Source organism: Citrus clementina, unplaced genomic scaffold (genome assembly GCF_000493195.1).
Source record: "Citrus clementina cultivar Clemenules unplaced genomic scaffold, Citrus_clementina_v1.0 scaffold_8, whole genome shotgun sequence".
Taxonomy (NCBI): domain Eukaryota; kingdom Viridiplantae; phylum Streptophyta; class Magnoliopsida; order Sapindales; family Rutaceae; genus Citrus; species Citrus x clementina.
Window position 1 is genome coordinate 7,398,828 of NW_006262022.1, and position 21,784 is coordinate 7,420,611.

The 21,784-nt window shown below is 35.2% G+C and overlaps 1 protein-coding gene, 1 non-coding gene and 1 pseudogene across 2 annotated transcripts; 1 reads left to right on the top strand and 2 right to left on the bottom strand.

Annotated features, from left to right (window-relative positions):
• Positions 1–1,065: 1,065 nt before the first annotated feature.
• On the bottom strand, positions 1,066–2,588 carry LOC112096307. Its single transcript, XM_024179732.1, has 3 exons — positions 2,327–2,588; positions 1,312–2,252; positions 1,066–1,224 (listed from the first exon to the last, which is right to left on the bottom strand). The coding sequence occupies exons 1-3, from the start codon at positions 2,586–2,588 to the stop codon at positions 1,066–1,068; spliced, it is 1,362 nt and encodes a 453-aa protein (XP_024035500.1).
• A 4,839-nt stretch (positions 2,589–7,427) lies between these two features.
• LOC18035552 lies at positions 7,428–7,717 on the top strand (annotated as a pseudogene).
• A 10,873-nt stretch (positions 7,718–18,590) lies between these two features.
• Positions 18,591–18,697, bottom strand: LOC112096514. Its single transcript, XR_002904417.1, has one exon. It is a non-coding gene; the product is annotated as a small nucleolar RNA R71 (small nucleolar RNA).
• Between the last annotated feature and the right edge of the window lie 3,087 nt (positions 18,698–21,784).

The window sequence follows — 21,784 nt, forward strand, 5'->3', positions numbered from 1 at the left end:
GGGTCGCCAAGAGCCTGTTGAGAAACTGGAGGAAGTTACGGTAAGCAAAATACTCTACTAAATCTTTAATTTGATAAGTTATATTTGTCAAATGCATGGCGGCTTGGGGCACATGCATATATTTTGTATTTTTGTAACACATTCAAATTTCAATAAAGATGAATTCAATATGGAATCCCCCGGCTAATAAGCCCACAAAAATCTTACTAAGGCAAGTAAGTGCCTACTTCTGCTCGGTCTACGAAAGACCAGCAGCTAAATTTACGAAGATTCTACTAAAGCAAGTAAGTGCTTACTTCTGCTCGGTCTACGAAAGACTAGCAGCTAAATTTACGAAGATTCTACTAAGGCAAGTAAGTGCCTACTTCTGCTCGGTCAACGAACGACTAGCAGCTAAATTTACGAAGATTCTACTAAGGCAAGTAAGTGCCTACTTCTGCTCGGTCAACGAAAGACCAGCAGCTAATCTAGTAAGGCAAGAAAGTGCCCGCTTCTGCTCGGTCAAACTAATGACCAGCAGCTAATCCACTAAAACGAGTAAGTGCCTGCTTCTGCTCGGTCAAACGAAAGACCAGCAGCTAATCTAGTAAGGCAAGAAAGTGCCCGCTTCTGCTCGGTCAAACGAATGACCAGCAGCTAATTCTACAAAAAATCTTACTACGGCAAGTAAGTGCCTACTTCTGCTCGGTCAACGAAAAATCAGCAGCTAAATTTACGAAGATTCTACCAAGGCAAGTAAGTGCCTACTTCTGCTCGGTCAACGAAAAACCAGCAGCTAATTCTACAAAAAAATCCTATTAAGGCAAGTAAATGCCTAGCTCGGCTCGGTCAATGAAGACAAGCAACCAGTTTTATGGAAATTTTACTAAGGCAAGTAAATGCCTACTCCTGCTCAGTCCGCTAAGGAACCAGCAGGCAAAATCAGATAAGTTGTCCAATTATTTTTCAGAAACAATCTATGAGTAAACACCGGACAAGAAAGCAAATAAAGAGCATCTAAAAATTTATAAATGTTCAATTGTTTACAAAACAAATGCAAATCTAGAGTTTATACAAAAAATAGGCTCAAAGCTTAGCAGAGTCAACGGCTCCAGCAGCTGAAGGATCAGCGAGCTCGGAAAGCAAGGGATCAGCAACGTCAGGAGGTGGGAGATCAGCAATGTCGGGAGGAGGAGGCATGGACCCCTGCCCCACTTCAAAAGCACGCTGCCCAACTTCACCCTCCTGCTCCCCATTCAAAGGAACCTCCGCTTGCTCCTGCTCATCCTGCTCCTTATCTCACTGGCCGGCCCCAGTCATATACCTCTCCACCCCAGATTCCAGCTTACTCATGTCGAGCTCGGGGTATTCTTCCTTGAGTACAGACATGATGCACTTATAGCTGAAAGCAACCCCGGAGTTATACTCAGCATCCAACCGATCATCCACATCAGCGGATTTACCTTTCTCTTCAGCTAGCTGGTCACTCAGGGATTTGATCTCTCCCTCAAGGGCGGTCCTCAGAGTATCTCTTTCACTTTGAGTAGCCTGAAGATCGGATTTCAGATCACCCAGCTCACCCTCAAGCTTGGAGGAAGTAGACTCAGCAATCGCAACTTTCTCCTCAAGCTCCGTAAGCTGCTTGTTCAGCTCGGCCAGCTTCTCCTTGGACCGATCAGCAGATTCGGCTTTCTTTTTCAACTCCTGGTTATCAGCTTGAAGCTTCCTCTCATGACGCGCGGACCCGGTCTTGTAACACGAAACCATTGTGGCCAGTCTGAAGGAGACTCTTTGAACAGAAGCAGCTAACTCGGAGAGGTCCATGCTCTCGATGTCCTTCACCATCTTTGGCCCAACCGATCTTTTGTAATCTTTCTGATATGAGCTCAGGTAGTCACCTTGATCTCGAGATGGAAGAGGAGAAGATCGGTCCCCAGACTGCAAGCTGACCTCAGGACTCTTGTCGGAGGTTTTCTCCCCACCACTCTTACGGGGTGGGGGAGGGGGCAGAGCAGGGACAGGAGCCTTGGAGGGACCGACGCTGCTTTTCTTTGGAGGAGGGGGAAGGTTGCTGGAGCTACTTGGAGCCCGACCACGTTTCCTGCTCATCGCGCTGAGGATCTTGTTATCCATTCCAGCGGCTATGTCTACTAGGCCCGAACCGACCAGGTTTGTTGGCGACAGGAGGTCTTGGCAGGTAGACGCGTTCAACAGAGCAGTTTCCACCTGAAGCAAAGGACGGTCTTCAAGCCCCTTTATCAAACCCCACGACTCTGAAAGAACAGACAAGGTTAAAGAACCCAATAAGTAACACGTCGAGAAAGAGTATAGGCAAAAAATGAATGACCTGGGGTGACAAACTGCGTTGGAAGGTAAATATCACCACCCAACGAACGGAGTGCTGAACACCATTTTCCCCCAGCAAAGAAGAATTTGTTCTTCCAATTTTTGCACGAGGAGGGGAAACCAGTGATTGGCTTTCTCTTTGCGGAACTGGACATGAAGTAATACCAGCCCGCCTCCCTTGGGCTGCTTCGCAGCTGATACAGACGTTTCACTTCAACAAGGGAAGGCTCCTCCGACCCGCACCTCTCCCACAACACAAACATTGCCGAGAGAACTCTCTACCCGTTCGGATGTAGCTGACCTGGGGCCAGGTGCATACCCCCCAATATTTTGGCAAAATAACGCTGAAGGGGCAGCCGAGCTCCTAGTTTGAAACTCTCTAGGTGCATTGTCACATACCCCCGTGGAGGCCGACTAGGAACGTCACCCTTCCCAGGAACTACAAGGAGAACCTCCTCAGGAATGTCGTAGAGGTTCCTAAGCTTGAATAAGTCAGTTTGGGTGGTGGCACAGGCTATGTAATCAATAGGGTAGGAATCAGCCTCTACCCTATGGCCAAGATTCCTTTTCTTAGCAGGACCGCTCGGTCCGGAACTGCTCCCCTCACCATCGCCAACTCCTTCAGGGATCCCAACCCCACCAGAGCTGTGGTTCTCACCAGATCCCGATGCGGGTCCATCTCTATTCCCTACAAGCTCTAGTTCGGGAGAGGAAGAGACAACCAAGGGGCGTGGGTACTCAAAGGTATCCCTGCCATGGGAAAGACCTACATTACTGGAGGGACCTAAGAAATCGGTGGGTATTGACACGTTAAGGCCTGAATCCCCTGATTCTTCATCATCCTCATCAACAATTAATTTTCTTTTTCGGTTTGACATATCGGAACCTCAGAAGAAAACAAAGAAAACTCGAGTATATGGACACAAAAAGGGCAACACAGAACCCAATCAACAACAACCAGAGGAGAAGTTAAAGGCAATACCTGGATTGAACTGGCACTGATAGCGCGACCGTGATAGAGAAAAAATCCAGCGAGTGGATACTCCAGACACGAGAAGTGTAAGCAAAGTTCAGAGAGGGAGTTAGTTAACGACGAAGGGATGAATAACAAAGCGATGAAGATATAAGTCTAGGGATTTGAAACGAAAAGGGGGAAATGAAAGCATTTAAGTGATAGAGATGCCAGCTCACTCACCGTACATCAAGGACAGATAGCCCATCGTTTCAAATTTCAAATACGAAGAGTCGGGAGATGCCACGTCACCAGTCGTTATAAGAGGCCAGGCTAGACGCAAGCCCAGATACGCAATGGACATACTCATTTAGGCCCATGCTCAGGTCAAAATCTCCCCTGAAGAAAAAGGATACCTCAGGTCCATCCCGGTAGACGGAAGACCAGAGGAGAAGCCCCCGGATTGGTAAGATTTGACTATCAGTTTCTACTCTTGACTCATTTCACTCACAAGACCAGAAACTGGGGGACTGGTGTTAAACAAATAAAAGCACTAGGTCGGCCATGCTACTATTTCCACCCCGGCATGAATCACCTCAGCCCAATGGTACGAGCAGAACAGGGGTAACTTGAGCTGATCAGAGACGAATACCGACCAGAGTCATATACCGAGCCGGTACCCGTCCCCCAAAAAAGCAGAAACACGATCCCACAGAATCGCGGTAGTTGCGCTTTCCCCAGAACCGCTGTGGGAGATGCGAGATCCCACGTTTGCCCACAATGTAGCAGTTAAAATCCCATGAGGGGCTTTCACTACCCGAAAAAGGTGGGATGAATGGCAAACGGAAACGTGGGGACGGCGGCTATAAAAGAAGAAGAAATCGATGAGAAAGGGGAGAGAAAAAACTGAGAGAGGGAAAACGCTGCCAAATTGAAACCAGGCAATTTTATTACAAACTTCGAGCAAATTAGAACCACTCTTAAATCAAAATTTAACTGTTTTCCCGTAAACACCTTGTGCTAATTGAGACATCGGAGGGTTTACGCCGGCAAAACCACCTGCGTCTCTGATCTGTTTTTGGTGAATGCAGGGCTAGTAAGGAAGAGGAGAGTGATTCCAACCCCAGTGGTTCGAGCAGCAGTGGATAACATAAACGTTGGTGAAAGAATCTGGTCGGTCCAAGGGCGAGCAGATTTCAGCATCAACATGAACAATGAAGAAGTGAGATAATCACCTTCGGGGAATGGAGAAGTGAGAACAATGGAGATGTGAAAATGATAGGTAATTGTCAGATCCTTGTTTAATTAAAAAGTTATTGAGAGGGAGAGCTGTGATCTTCTAATCGCCTTCTTCTCCATTTTTTTTCAAATGAAATCAATTTTAGTGGACTAATAATAATTTAATTAACCACCGAGTTCAAGTTCGGGCTTTTAATTAGGCAGAGCCAGTGCATAATTTAATTAGCCACTAATTTATTTTTAAACATATCACTAACATCAGGTCTAACTTGAGAAGATTTATCATTAATTATGCCTTGTATAATTGTATTTCTGACCAGTGTATTATTTATTAGCGACAACAATTTGCTCTTGAAAAAACTAATAGTTTTTTTTAATGTTTTTCTGACATTTCCTTTTCACCTTTGTAAAAAGTACTTAGTACCAAAGGTAAATAAAACCCTCGAAAATATTTTGTCGGTAATACTATTATTTGTTGTAGTGATTACACTTAGATATATTTTTTTATAATTTTTTTAAAAAATAAAAATAATAGAGTGGGGGCAAAAAATTTATTTTATAATTAATTTTAAGGATAAAAATGTCATTTTGCAGCTATTATAAGAGTAGAAACACCATTTTTAATTATTTCTAGAGGTAAAAATATTATTTTATAATTAATTTACTATTCCCATTAAAGTTAACAGTAACGATAATAGATTCTCACCTACTCAAATACTTTTAGAGAAAGTGTCACTTTTTTTAAATTTATCAAAATATGCGTTACCAAAGAATAATTAATCATTTTTTAATCCTACCGCTAACTTGGTGGCTGACGAAATAAAATTGTTTAAAAATGACTTGCGCCTCTGGATGCTCTGATTTCTTATTTTATTTAGAGAAATGTTAAGAACTTCACAATGTGAAAACCGCATGCCAATTATTGGTCTACGTAAAATTGAAGGGATTGATATTTTAGGCCAAAGTGTTAATTGTTAGTGTATTAACCACCATTCACTGATGAAACCTGAAATCTTTTCCACCCAGACTTGGCAAATTTTACATGAAGAATGCTTCAAGTGCAGAAAAACTCCTCCGGATATCTCAACTAAAATATTCCACTAGAAAGATAGCTTCAGAATTCTCTGTTTCGCAAGATGAAAAATTCTTGATTTGACTGACGCATGGATTTAGAATCTGTTTAAGTAACCAATGAAACAAATCAAATAACGACGAAACGACAGAGGTTTTGCGCGTTTTGAAGTTTAAATGAGTTAAGCAAAACGACTGCGTTTATGATATAGAGTTCATTCCTGCTTTAAAAGACGGGAAGCCCACCGTTTTTGGTTTTATGAATCACGAGCCTTACACGTGACTATCAATGACGTGTGAAGTTTGTTGTGAAGCCGTTATTGCATGTGCACCTCACGTGCGTTTCAAGGCAAGCTTCTGGCTTTGTTAATAGGACTGTTATCACAGCTGTTTCGGGTGCAACATTTAGAGAGATCTAGAGGATTCGAGAGGGAAAGCAAGCTTGAGTAGAGAGAGCGTTCTTGTTCCTCGTAGATAGCTCTGTAAATCTCTGCAGAAAGAAACTTAATTCAATCGATAATGCTGATCGATTTGTTCCTTTAGTGAATGTAGGTCAATGCAAGTTGGTTGAACCACGTAATTGCCTGTGTCCTTTGATTCTTTGTTGTTTTGTATTTGTTCTGATAGCTTCTGGTTTAATCATCATTCAATTCATATTCAGATTCTGGATTAGCTATTAAGATCATCTTTAAAGCATCTTGTAGTGTCTGAATCTGAGGTCTTGGGCAGTGTTTGTTGAAGCTTAGTATGCATAGCTTCTCATTCACTACAGATTCTGATGAATGAGATTATTAGTGATCAAAAACATTAGCTGATTTGTACATATGTTATCAAAGTATGAGGCATAAAGAAAACTTGCATCAGAAAAATGTAAATAACCAAACTAGAGCTAATTTTCAATTTATTTTAGGAACTAATTAAATACTCATGTTAGATTAATGTCTTTTGGCTGAACTAATACAACACACACACCTAGCAATTTTGTGACCATCTTAATTCATTTGTTGACATACTTATTTTTAATTCATGTGTTGAACATATTATAATATCAGATGGGTTCTTGCACGAGCTCAAAGGTCTGCGAGTCAAACACAAGCCTAGACTTAATGCATTTACGATAGTTCTCATTATTAGACTAGATTCTCTATCCTCGGAGTAGTTGAGCGGTGTGATTATCCCAGTACTTTTTACCAACTGAGACATTGAAGTTGAAATAATTTATATTTCTTTTTCCTTTACTAACATGTGTGATTCTGATCAACTGGTTCAAATAGCAGAATTTGATAAAAATAACATATGTTAGGTTGCTCTGATGCTTCCATTCAACCTGTCATTCTTTCACGTGAGCTGATGATCAGTGAAGCAAAATCGGTTCACGGCAGCATATGGTTTTCTGCAAAAATTTTAGCAATAATGTTGTTTATTTGTTCTCTTGTTATACTTAGAGTTTCATCAAGTGGGTCACTTGGTCTTGTTTCATGACCGACAGGCCATTAACAATGATCTATATCTAATGCGAAATCTGTTTTTCCCTTGAATGGTAGGCCGCAATGGGTTGCAATCAATTATTTCCAAGTACCAAGTCTTGCTGAAACCTTATCGTTACTTAGGAAGCAGAACCATGTGATTCTTTGCTGCATATGTCCTTAAATTGACCCCATTTTCATTGTCTTTACATCATTCAAACATGTCTTACATCACTGGCGAGGGAAGTTTAACTCTATATATATGGGGTCTAAGGATAGCCATCCATAGCAAAGTTTCATCTGCTTTCCTACGTTTCGTTCCTATTTTCAAAATTTTACATAAAAACTTGCAAAGTATTTTACAATTCTTAGCTATGGCTATCCGCTTCCTCAGGATTGTTAACGCCAAGCAGGCTCTAAGACGTGCTCTTATGGTTCCAGAGGCCTCAACTGTGCCCAAACTGTGCCCAAAGGACACTTCGCTGTCTATGTTGGAGAAACTGAAAGGAGCAGATTTGTGGTGCCTGTTTCATACCTGAAGCACCCTTCGTTTCAGAAATTGCTGAGTCAGGCTGAAGAGGAGTTCGGGTTTCATCATCCTCTGGGTGGTCTCACAATCCCATGCAGTGAAGAAATATTCATGGATCTAACTTGCAGACTGTAGACCTTAGGGAGCGTGATTTGTAAAATCTGGAAGTGTCTAACCTCAGCTCGATCGATGACAATAGCACACTTACTCGATTACAAAGATTGATCGGATGAAGTACACATAGTGGTTGTTTAATACAATCCATGTTAACTTAAATCATTTTCGTATGCATGATTTGATGTTGAATTTATCTTAATAACGATACTTTAATCTCTTTCAATTTGTTGTCAATTCAACGAATCAAATATGAGTCTACTCAAAGTCAAATCATAATATTTTTGTCATAGTTCAACTTTACATGTTATTTATTATTCAATATCTCCATGAGCCGCATCTTCCGATCATTTACGGCTCACTGTACCATTTCAGCTAGCAATATTAAATATATAATTCAGAAAAGGTTGTACAAACTTTTAACTGTTAGCCTAAAGGGATATATGAATCGTTATTTTGATGATAACAAACCATATGTTAAGAGTAAATTGGTAAATATATATTCCACAATCTCACTAGTTTTTGAAGGGCAAAATTCATTCAAACAATATCAAGCTTAAGACACGTAATGGACAATCGCACGGCCAAGAACGAACATTAACAATACTTGCTCAAAGTGAACTCCATTGCTATAATTCTTATAAAGCCGGTTTAATTTAAGAGTAATGATACAACTACAAACTCTTGTACAAACTTATTTTGTACAAACTGACGTGACATTAATTCATTGGTTGAATGAAAATATAAATTAATAAAAACAAATCATGTGGGCCAAGTGATATTTAATTCAACCAATCTTATCATGCCACATCAATTTGTACAAAATAAGTTTGTACAAGAGTTTGTGGTTGTATCATTACTCTTAATTTAATGTATGCATGGTTTAGCATTTTAAAAGCTCAAGATTTTGTTTTATAAATCATCATTTTTCATAAACTAAAGGCTTTATAATTGTAAGACAAAGACAAGTAATTTTATGAAATTGATTGTTTTTCAAAATAATAGACTAAAATGAAAGATTTTGGAAACTTTGATATCAACAAAGCGTTGTTTAAAATTCTGGATGTGGACCTATTTTAAATGTTTAAAATATTTCAGGCCATAGTATAATTTTTAAAGTTTTGAGACAAAACTACAAATTTTAGAACAGTAGCGGCTAACCGCTTAAAGTCCAGAAACACAGCTGCTAGCCAACTAAATCTAGCGGCTAATCGCTTGGGCAAAATTTTAAATTTGATTTTGTAATGGTAACTTGCCACAACAGTATTTAGCGGCAATTCGACAAGTCCCCAAAAAGCCAATAACGGTTAGTTTGGTTATTTAAACTATAAAAACTCAAATCATACTCAAATCTAACAAGTTTTTCAAGTTCTATCAAGTTAAAGTCAATTCATAAAACCTATCTTGAGCTTTTATTTTGCGAATCTACATACATTGAGTTATCATTTGTATATTCACTCTAAAAGAGAGTGTTTGGCGTAATCTTCAAATTCATTATCAAATTTTGTGAGTCTAAGTGTGTGAAACACTTAGAGAAAGGTGTGCATGAGTGAAACACCACTTGTAAAGGTTTATTGACACCTTGGAAGTCAATTGTAAAAACTTGAAGATTTGGGAGGATTGGATAATAAAATCCTCAAGTGTGGTTTGCTTGGAGGTGTAGACATATGTAGTTTTGCCGAACCACATAAAAATCTGCGTGTTTGTTTTCTTCTCCCTTACTTCTTTTAAATTTATGCTTTGTTAAATTTATTGTTATTCATGTCTTAAAGCAATAATTTAAATTGTTTTGCTATTTTTACTTATTTTAATTACTCAATTCAACCCCCCTCTTGAGTTGCATAGCTACAATTTCATTAACTTGGAAATTTATCAGCTTGAGTAACTCACTAAACTCACTTGTTAATCCTAACTGTTCATATAAATTAACTACTCAACGGAGGGCTCTTTTAAACCATGTGAAAATTCATTACAAGTACTAGAGGAAGACAAGAAAATTAAACCATGTGAAAATATTTATTTTGAGTAGTCCAGACCATTATTCATCACTCGAAATAGATATTGCAGAGAGAACAATCAACGTAATAGTGGCATCTTGTGTAATCAGGCGTCTGGTGATTGAACCGACAAAGTAGGGCATGCTTCAGCTGAACTTTTCGCTGCCTCGTCTAGCAAGTAAATCCATTATAGTATGTGAGGCCTCCAGATTCCAATGGGTTTACAGATGTATATAAATTGGTTATATATAGCTCGTCTGTGCTCGTACATTAGGGTACTGGTCGATGGTGATGAGGACTTATAGCAGGGCACCGTTTAAGTGAGTTTCCAGGTGGCTTGTCTAGCCAATTGATGCCATATGGAATCAGATAGGTCTGAATTGCTTTAAAGTTAGCCTGAGTGACTAGTAATGTGCATGTAATGTCACAAGCATGTACTAATAGAAGCCATTACCTAGCTAGCTGGCACTATGCCAAAATAGAAAAGGTACTCAACTCTTAAAAGATTTACGATTCGCAAGTGATCCTAATTATGTCATTTGGTAAATTTTGCTTGAAAATCTGATAAAGAGTTGGAAGACAGAACCATGTGATCCCTCATGAGCTAATGTCTCTGGTCCAAAATGCCTCTTCACAGACCGACAACGTACCAGAAGATTTCCTTTAGACCATTCAATGCATTCATCTATATATACAGATGATTGGTTCAGAAGCAACCCAAGTCACAACTTAACATTCTCAAGTACTAAAACTCACCATTGTTTTCAAGTTCTTTGAAATTCATTTCTAGTTTTATCTAATCAAAGTCATGGGTTTCCGTTTGCCTGGTATTGTTCATGCCAAGAAAATTCTTCAAAAGTATCCTTTTAATGGACCCCAATCGGCTAAAATGACCCCAGAAGGCTATGTTGCAGATTATGTAGGAGAAAACGAGATGAAGAGATTCATGATTTCAGTATCATAGTTGAATCAGTCTTTATTTCAAGACTTGTTGAGTCAAGCTGAAAAAGAATTTGGATTTGATGATCATCCCGCGGGGGGGCTTCTCAGAATTCCCTGCGGCGAAGACGTCTTCACAGAGCTTATTTCTAGGTTAAATAAGCAATGAGAAAGGAAACCAACACTGATCATTGAGTATAATTTTCTCGAGTAGGCCATATACCTGTATCCTGAACATTGCTTTTATTATTATTCTCACTTTTTCTTCCTTGAAATTTGGAAAGTTACTCCGGTCCGGTGGAAAATGCATCTTGTTTCATTTTGTATCGTATTCTTGGAAATCTAATATTAAAGCATCAATTGAGTTCTTATTTTCTTTGCCTATGTTAGTGTTTATTTTAATTATACACCATTTACATCACTTATCAAATGATCTAGTTTCCAGCAAGCCCTTTCTGTATGATTGGATCCAGAAGAAGCACAATTCAACTCCATATTCTCATACACAAAATATCCTTCAACTTTTTACCAATGATGATGAAATATATTTTCCGTTTTTATTCATTTTGCCTTCTGCTTTAATTTATAGTGTCAGTGCACAAGTACATGATTTCTGTCACAAAGAAATTATATCAGAATCTGCAAAAGTGTTTAAAAAACTCATCTGTTGGACCAAGTGAATGCAGTCAGTTTGCAGCATCTGCAGTAACTTTACACGAAGGTCACTGAAAATTGTTGAACATAATCTCAAATTTTCCACTGCATAGATACATTTGTTTTTATTCAATTAGTAGTATCATAGCTGTAGAACTTCGCTAGTTCCATGCAGGTTTAGCAGCAGTATGGCTCATTAGGGAATCCTTCATATGTACTTCAGAGGCTCTCCCAGTTTGCCTTATTGTTGCATTAGTCAGGAATGAGGCAGAAAGTTTCTTTCCAAGGAATGACATGTCTCTGTCTTCACGTTCATTTTTAAAAACTGTGGGGTATTCATTTAAATTATAAGCTGTAATGCAACTGAAACAAGTGTAATCAATTTGAATAATCGAGTGTTTGCTCATTGCTGAAAAAGAAAATACAAGTCATTAAAGCTCAGATGAACTGAAACAAGTGTAATCAATTTGAACTATACATATACTAATCTAACTTATCTAGATAAGGAGATATGTACTATTTCTTTTTTCCTTAGGAACCACAGTATAATATCAAAATAGTTGTTGGCATGCACTGGGAATGCTGTGGATCAAACACATTCTATTAAGCTATCAGGATTTTGCTTCTAATAACATAGTTGACTAAAGAATTCCTAAAAATTTGAGTAATAAGCATGTGATTATCCATATATTGTGAAATAATTAGCTAGAGTACTGCAATTGGTCAAGAAATGAATTTCTTTTAATTTGTCCAAGCCTTGGCTTGCGATGATAGGTTTCTTTGATGCTTCCAATCAACGTATCATTTCATCAACTTCAGTCCAAGCTCGGGAAAAGTTACCATATGTGTAACACCCCAAATCTAACACATGCGGTGCATGTGATGGAGGAGGTTACTTACAAATCATAATTCTTACCCATAAATTTCAAACTGAAATACCTCAAATATTTATTCAACTAAAACCACAAATCTATATGTCTAATACCAAATAATCTCTTTTGAAGACATAAATATAACAAAGTCTCATAACTCCCCAATTACAAATTCATAAAATAAATAAACTTAAAAGAAACAGAAGTTTATTCCTTCTCTTATTCAATTAGCAAAAAGAAAATGAATCTTCAACTCCAATGAAAAGCAGACCTCTCAATAAGTTACTTAACCTGCAAAAAGTAATGACAAGAGGTGAGCTATTAACTCGGTAAGTAAAATCATTCCCAATACACTAGGCTTATCGATGCAAAAAATATTGCAAGCCTTTTATCAAAACATATATTATTATTCATAAATTTCATAAAATGACATATCATGATAAGATGATAGAAATTCATAGTTTTCAGAATATCAAAAGCATAGTTAATTATAAAACCAAAACAAATAAAACATACCCAGAGAACAAAAGATTAGCTTATGTCACATAGTGTTACCTATACCTTTGGTGACCTAGCCAAAAACAGAATCAGAATTAGAATCAGAATCAGAATATCGTGCGCACACTCAGAACAGAAATCCAATACTGTATTTGGCACTTCATGGCGCTCTGGGCCTCGAGAGATAGCTCTCATATAGTCTCAAGAGGTGGCCCTCATACAATCATAAATAATTTAAATAGTACATGGACATAAAACTTTCGTATCAGATTCATAAATGTCTATAATAATGATTTAGGCATGCAAAATATTTTATAGACAAAATCATAAAAGGTAATCATGTAACAAAATAAATTACATATTGAAAAGCATTTATAATATTTTGTTAAAAAAATTTGAAAATATTTACATAAACTAATTTTGTTATGAAAATCAGTTAATCCTTTAAGTAGTATAGAAAACACTTATAATAATATCAAAATAATCATACTTGTCCAGTACATCAGCAATGAAGTTACTTACTTCGATAAAAGAATTGATCTAACACTCTTCTAAGTCTCTAAGAGCCTCAAACATCTCAAACACCTTAAACAAAATACAAGATATAACTATTAATATCTTATTCTAAGAACCTAATTTTCTATTTCATACCCCCTACAAGTCTGATTCTCAAAATTTAAACTCTTAATCTAAACATTAGAATGACACAACATTCTACAAAATTATTCCGGACATCCATGGGTATCTCATATAAAAGTTTCAAGAAGATCTGATACCAATAACATTTTCAAAACTATTTATTTCTTGACAAATTTGAAACTGTTTCACAGTGCCTTAATTGATTCCGAGATTATTATAAAATCAGAAATTAATCAGAAAATTATAAAATTAAAACTTTGAATACTAGACACATATATCAATCTCTATTTAAAATTTCAAAATATTTCGAATTCGTAGTGCAAATAATTTTGTGTCATTTTTCTAAAGTTGCAGTTTTACAGTGCAGCAATGTCTGTTTCAAAAATACATATAAAATTGAAAACGACGTCAAATCTCATGAAACAAAATTTATTTCATAAGCACTACATGTCTATTTTCATAAAGATAAGGTTCTTAAGAAGATTCATTTAGAAAATATATGTTTAATTCCTAGATGCTCAAGCTATTCAGAATTGTCTATTGTGCTTAATGCATCAAGAATCGATTAACATGACTCAACAATAAATTAAGCCCTAAACAAAATTTAAACACATCCTAGATCATGCATTATGATATGTAACAATCTAAAATCATGCCAACACTAAATAAAGTGATAGGAAAACTTGTACAGAATAAGAATAGTAAACTTACCTACCCATATGATTCTCTGTTAAACAAGGGTTTGAACCCTAGGGTATGAGTGAGAGCGTAATGAGAGGTAGAGAAAAAGAAGAAAAACCTTGTGTACTTAGGGTTATGGAAGAGAGAAAAGTATAAATTTATAGGGAGTCTTAGGAAATCTTATTAAATTTGGAAAAGTAAGCCTTTTCCAATATTATCCCATGAATAACCCTATTTATAGTTTTAATATCCCTATTAATAAGGGTTATAGCCGTATATGATTTCCAATAAAAGTTGAATTTCCATAATTAAAATTATGGAATTTGGTGTTACAATATGAGCTGATTAATTGCTTGGTTTTTCTAGTCCTTGGCAGCATCAAAAGACTAAATACTGGAAGCCCTGCTCAAAGTTTCCTTATATGGTTGCTCCAAAAGATTTTAGCAAATGGATTTGAAGTTGTGACGACCAGGCCACAAAACAATGATAATATCAAATATGTTGTAACACTCCAAATCTAACACATGTGTAGCACGTGATGAAGAAGGTTACTTATAAATCAAAATCCTTACACAAAAAATCGAAATTGAAATACCTCAAATTGTTTTCAAATAAATCTACAAATCCATATGTCTAACACTAAATATTTTCTCCCGAAGACAAATATGACAAAAGTCTTAAAACTCTCTAAATACAAATTCATAAAATAAAAAAACTTAAAGGAAACATCATTTTATCCTTCTCTTATTCAATTAGCAAAAGTAAATGAATCTTTAGCTTTAGAGGTAGGCACAACACTCAACAAAGTACTTAATCTGTAAAAAGTAATGATGATGAGTGAGCTGTCAAATCGGTAAGTAAAACATTCCCATTGGGTGAAAAAATATTGCAAGTCTTCTCTCTCTCTCTTTTTTTTTTTTAAATCAAAACATATGTTATAATTCATAGATTTCATAAAACAACATATTACAACAAGATGACATAAATTCAAAGTGGTTCAGAATATCAAAAGCATAATCATGGGAGCAAATTGTATAACGTTTATAAAGAAAAAAAGGTTAGCAAATGTGACATAGTGTCACCTATACTCCCGGTGGCCTCGTCAGAAATAGAATGAGAATCAGAATATTATGTGCACATTCAGAACAAAAACCCTGTACTGGTCTAGAACATATATATTGTATAATACAATTAGAATCATAATAAGAATAACTACGGACAATGAGACAAAATATTTAAATTCATTTTCCAAATGTAATGACTTGCACGTGGCACTTCGCAGCACTCTGGCCGTCAAGAGGTGATCCCCAAACAACCATAAATAATCTCAATCATATATGTGAATAAAATACTTATATTGGATTCATAAAAATCAACAATGATTTAGGCTTGCAAAATAAATTTAATTCTAATGTTTTATAGGCAAATTCATAAATGACAATCATGAAAAAAAATAAATTACACATTTAAAGCATTAATAATATTATGTTAAAACCATAAAAATAACATAATTTTCATATTTGAAAACATTTACATAAACTAGTTTTGTTATGAAAAATAATTAATCTTCAAAGAACTATAAAAATACATGTACTTATAGAAGTATCAAAATAATCAAACATATCTAGTACATTGGAATGAAGTTACTTACCTCGATAAAAGTAATGATCTAAACACAACTCTAAGCCTCTAATATCCTCAAACCCCTCCAATAGTTTAAACAAATACAACATATAACTATTAACAATTTATTCTAACAACCTAATTTTCTAATTTAGAATTTAACCCTTAATCTAAGAATCAGAATGACACAACATTCTACAGAACCTTTTTGGACATCCATAGGTATCTCATATAAAATTTTCAAGAAGATCCGACACCAAAAACATTTTCAAAACAATTTGCTTCTTGATAAATTCAAAATTGTTTCTTTCTTAGTAAATTCAGAACTGTCTCATGATTAGTATTAAAAATTGTTTAATTATCAAGCGATAATATGTTATTTTATGCTTATGTTATAATTTATATTTGTGTTTATGTAATATATTATGAATTATTAATTATGTTTTAAATATATTTAATTTTATGTATTTTTATGTGTTTATTAGGAAAATTATTAATTTCACGTACTTCGAGGCTCCAAACAGATAAACGGAGGTCAAATTTAGATTTCGGAGGTCCGAAAACCTTAAGATCAGTCAAGATCGGCTTAAAATTGGGCTTGTGTAAAAAAAGTTGATTTTTCCTGTTGACCGAGCACTGATTGGATGATGAAATGAGCTTACAATAGATATGAGTGCATGGGATAACTGGCAATCTTGACTAAATCTCAACCGTTCATGATTCAATGGCCATGATTGTGCCACATGGCAATGGTTGGTGAAGCAAGTTGGAGGATCTGAATCTTTGTATTCGGGTCGACCCGATCCACTTATTAACCCGCCAAATCTCAACCGTTCTTTGGGCAAATCGGACGAGTCAAATGATGCCATGTGTGATGTTGACTTTTGAAGTTTGACCAGCCATTAGATCTTAATCTAAGGGTTGTGAGGAGCACATGCATGAAGCCTATGATGGATCGCAAAGCACTGGATTATGAATTTATTTTTCTATAAATAGGGCCTCATTTTTGTGTTTTAATCATCTCTCTACAACTCTCTTCTTCTCAAATTCTCTCCATCTCCTTGTAATCTTGATTTCCAGGTGTGTTTTTAATATTTTGTATAATTATTTTCATTAATAAAATTAGTTTTATTTCCAATTTTAGTTGTTTTTATTTCTTTTAATTATAAGTAATTCAATTTTACTACTTCTTTTTATTTTAATTATGCTTAACTAAATAATATTAGTTAGGGGAAGGTGAAACTCTTAAGAAATAAATATGATTTAATCAAATTCTATGTTTAATTTTATAAATTAAATTATTTTCTATTTAATTTTATACATGTTTTATATTTTGAAAATTTGATTTATTGTAGACAAACAAATGAATTTGGCACAATAAATTTTTAAGATCTTAATATAAGGCATGGTGAAATGATATTTTGACTTATTGTAGACAAATTAAATTTTGGCACAATAAATACTTAATCCATCATAAAATTAAAGGGAAAATAATAATAATTTGTATAAATAATCTTTTGAGTAATAAATCTAAAACAAATTGGCAAAAATAATTTATTAAGTTTTATTTATTTCTAAGAGTGGATCCATAACCCTAACTAGTTCAATTCCATAGTTTCATTTAAATTAAGTTGTTTATATTCAAGTTTTAATTTCAATTTTTAGATAAAATAAAATAAACTAATTAAATCTTTTCTCTGTGGATCGACCTTGGACTCACCGAGTTATAATACAACAAGACACTCTTATACTTGGGTTTTTGGCGCCGTTGCCGGGGAAAAATTTTTGATTTGGTTTGTTTTTCCGTTTTTTATTTTTCTCTTATATGTAAAATTTCGTTTGCCTCCTTTTCCTTTTCTTAAATTCTCTTTTGTCCCCATATCTTTCATAATTCTCGTTTCACCCCAACAATTTCCGTTTCTAGCCCAATCTTCTGGTAATTACGTTCGGACCCCGACATCTTTCAACTGTTTCACTTTCATCCCAAATTGCTAATTCTAAGCTTCTAAAAATTACAGTTTGACCATAAAATTAAAAATAATTTGCAATAGAATCCCTAGACGAAATTCCTCAACATAATCAAGACTTGGACATATTTGGACATACTTTGGACATATTTGGACATATTTTGGACCAAAGTAACTTTAACTACTAACTCTAATTACTAACTCTTAACTTACTAACTGCTAACTGCTAACTTTTATTTAATTTCAGTTATTTAATTTTCTGCATTTATTTTATTTCGTATTTATTTATTTGTTTTTGCTTTATTGGTGGGTTTAACCACCAAACTAACTACTAACTCTTAACTTTTATTTTCAGTATTTATTTAATTTTGCATTTTTTATTTTTTTAATTGGTGGGTTCAACCACCATTTTTTTATTTTGCATTTATTTATTTATTACTTTGTTGGTGGGTTCAACCACCATTTTTGTTATTTAATTTTCTTTTGTATACTTATATTATTTGCTTATTTATTTATTTTTATTTTATTTTGTTATCAATTTGTGTAAATATTATCTTTATAACATAACCCTTGCATGAGACATTGGTCTCGATCTTCAAGTGGCAGGTTAATTCGTAGATCTCAATCTCCACCACCAATCATGGATGAGAATGAAGGCGAAAACGTTTTGGGCGAACTTAATCCTCAAATTGATCAGGGAGACAACGGAGCACCGTCGTGTATAGTATTTCCTCCAGAAGCATCTGGATTCAACTTTAAACCAGGTATTATCCAACTTTTACCAACATTTCATGGTTTAGAATATGAGAATCCGTACTTGCATCTAAGAGATTTTGAGGAAGTTTGTAATACATACACGGACCAAAATTGTAGCATGAACATAATTAGATTAAAGCTTTTTCCTTTTTCATTAAAAGATAAAGCTAAAACTTGGCTACAAAACCTTAGATCTGGATCAGTAAGAACTTGGAATAACATGCAAGAACAATTTTTGAAAAAATTCTTTCCACCTCATAGAACAAATTCTTTTAAAAGGTAAATCACTTCTTTCACTCAAAAAAATGGAGAAACATTATACCAATGTTGGGATAGGTTTAAAGAGTTGCTTAACATATGCCCACATCATGGTTATGAAACTTGGCGATTGGTCACTTATTTCTATGAGGGCTTAATACCCCAAAATAGACAGGTTGTTGAAATGATGTGTAATGGTGAATTTAGGGATAAAAATCCTGAAGATGCACTAGATTACCTTGACCAATTAGCTGAAAATGCACAACATTGGGATACTGTTGGAACTTTTGAATTGACAAATAAGCAACAATCATCTCCATCTAGTGGAGGAATCCATAACCTTAGGGAAGATCATGATTTACAAGCAAAATTTGCATCCCTAGTTAGGAAAGTTGAAGCTTTGGAGCATAAAAAGAGTGATCAAGTAAAATCTGTTCAAGAAATTGCATGTAACATATGTAATTCGAATGATCATTTCACTCAAGAGTGTCCCACTTTGCCTGCACTTAAAGAATGTCTAAATGATCAAGCTAATGTCATTAACACTTTCAATAAACCAAACCCATATTCACAGACTTATAATCATGGTTGGAGAAATCATCCGAATTTCAGTTGGAGGAATAATAATAATGCACAATCTTCACAAGCACCACCTCCACAAAATTTTCAAAATCCTCAGCCTTATGCACCATATGTTCTACCACCCTGGAAAATCTGGAAGACACAATGCATTCATTCATCAGAAAGCAAGATGTTATTAACAATCAAAATGCACAAACTTTTTCTGATTTGAAAGATACTCTTGCTAAAATTGCTTCTGCACTCACCATTCAAGAAAAAGGAAAATTTCCAGCCCAACCACAACCAAATCCTAAAATTCAATAAAATCCACCCACAGACCAAGTCAAGTCAGTTATAACTCTTCGTAGTGGTAAGGTTGTTGATAGACCTATGCCTGAACCTTATGAAAATGATGAAAATTCAAAGGGTAAGGAAGGACTAAATGAACTTACACCTAGTGAAGAAATAACTAGTGTTCCACCTGAACCACCATTTTCGCATGCATTGAATAAACCAAAGAAATCAAACCACTCTTCTAAAATTTATGAAATCTTTAAGCAAGTGAAAGTTAACATTCCTCTATTAGATGCAATCAAGCAGGTTCCTTCATATGCCAAATTTTTAAAGGACTTGTGCACTGTTAAGAGGAAATTGAAGGTAAGAAAGAGTGCTTTCATGGCCGAACAGGTAAGTACAATTCTGTCTACTAATAATAAGTTGAAATATAAAGATCCTGGTTGTCCTACCATTTCTTGTATTATTGGTAACCACAGAATTGAGCATGCTTTACTAGATCTTGGTGCTAGTGTTAATTTGCTTCCATATTCAGTTTATCTTCAACTTAATCTTGGTGAGTTAAAATCAACTTCAACTACACTTTTGCTTGCCGATAGATCAGTTAAAGTACCAAAAGGAATAGTGGAAGATGTTTTAGTACAAGTTGATAAATTTATTTATCTTGTGGATTTTATTGTCTTGGAAACTGAACCTGTTGTGAATAATTACAAACCAATTCCTGTAATTTTAGGTCGACCATTTTTAGCAACTGCTAATGCTTTGATTAATTGTAGGAATGGTTTAATGAATTTATCCTTTGGGAATATGACTTTGGAATTGAATGTTTTCAACATGTGCAGGCAACCTAATGAAGAAAATGAGAATGAAGATGATACTGATGAACAAAAGGAATTGTTTGAATCTTGTATCGAGGAAAATATTCAAAAATAGGCTTTTTCTGAACTTTCTAATGTTTGTTTAGTTAATTCAATTAAGTCAAATAAGCAACTTGAACTTGATATTTCTAATATAATTTCGTTGCTTGATTCTATGCAGACTTCGCAAAATTATGATGACGAGCCAAAATTTGAGGAGCTTGGAAGTATTGAAAAGACAGAACAACAAGAAGCACCTAAAATGGAATTGAAACCTTTGCCTGAAGGATTGAAATATGCTTTTCTTGGAGAAGAACAAACTTATCCTGTTGTGATTTCTTCTACTTTAACAAGCGACCAAGAAGGTAAGTTACTAACTGTTCTTAAAAAGCATAAAAATGCAATAGGATGGACTTTAAATGACATTAAAGGCATTAATCCCTTAATCTGCACACATAGAATTAATTTGGAAGAAAATGCTAAAATATGTCAACAACCTCAAAGAAGATTAAACCCACACATGAAAGAGGTAGTCAAAACAGAAGTCCTTAAATTACTTGATGTGGGAATTATCTACCATATTTCTGATAGTAAGTGGGTAAGTCCTACACAAGTAGTGCCTAAAAAATCTAGAATCACTGTTGTTAAAAATGAAAAAGGTGAATTAATTCCAACACGAATTACATCTAGTTGGCGCATGTGCATTGATTATAGAAAATTAAATGAAGCCACTAGAAAAGATCATTTTCCATTACCATTCCTTGACCAAATCTTAGAAAGAGTAGCAGGACATCCTTACTACTGTTTTTTAGATGGATATTCAGGTTATTATCAAATTCCTATAGCACTTGAGGACCAAGAAAAGACCACATTCACATGTCCTTTTGGAACATTTGCATTTAAAAGAATGTCATTCGGGCTTTGTAATGCTCCTGCAACATTTCAAAGATGTATGTTAAGCATTTTTTGTGATATGGTTGAACATTGTTTAGAGGTCTTTATGGGTGATTTGACTGTGTTTGGGAATTCTTTTGATGATTGCCTTGATAGTTTGGAGAAAGTTTTAAAAAGATGTGCTGAAAAAGAACTCGTGTTGAATTGGGAAAAATGTCACTACATGGTTACTTCTAGAATTGTTTTGGGTCATGTTGTTTCTATTAAAGGAATTGAAGTTGACAAAGCAAAAATCGAAGTCATATCTAAATTGCCACAACCAAAAACAATTAGAGATGTGCGATCCTTTTTAGGACATGCAGGATTTTATTGGAGGTTTATAAAAAACTTTAGTGCCATATCTAAACCACTTTGTAACCTCTTATTAAAAGATGCACCGTTTGAATGGAATGATGATTGCCAAAAATCTTTTGAAAAAATAATTTGTCTTTTAACATCTGCACCTATTATGCAATCTCCTGATTGGTCTTTGCCATTTGAATTAATGTGTGATGCAAGTGATTTTGCTGTTGGTGCTGTTTTAGGACAAAGAAGGGAT

Bases quoted from the DNA above. Each gene is read 5' to 3' on its own strand.
- LOC112096307 (XM_024179732.1), bottom strand. From the start codon at position 2,588: ATGTTTGTGTTGTGGGAGAGGTGCGGGTCGGAGGAGCCTTCCCTTGTT. The intron at 2,253-2,326 runs GTCATTCATTTT...CTGTTCTTTCAG, and splicing joins AACGCAGTTTGTCACCCCAG to AGTCGTGGGGTTTGATAAAG. The intron at 1,225-1,311 runs GTGGAGAGGTAT...AATGGGGAGCAG, and splicing joins TGAGTAAGCTGGAATCTGGG to GAGGGTGAAGTTGGGCAGCG.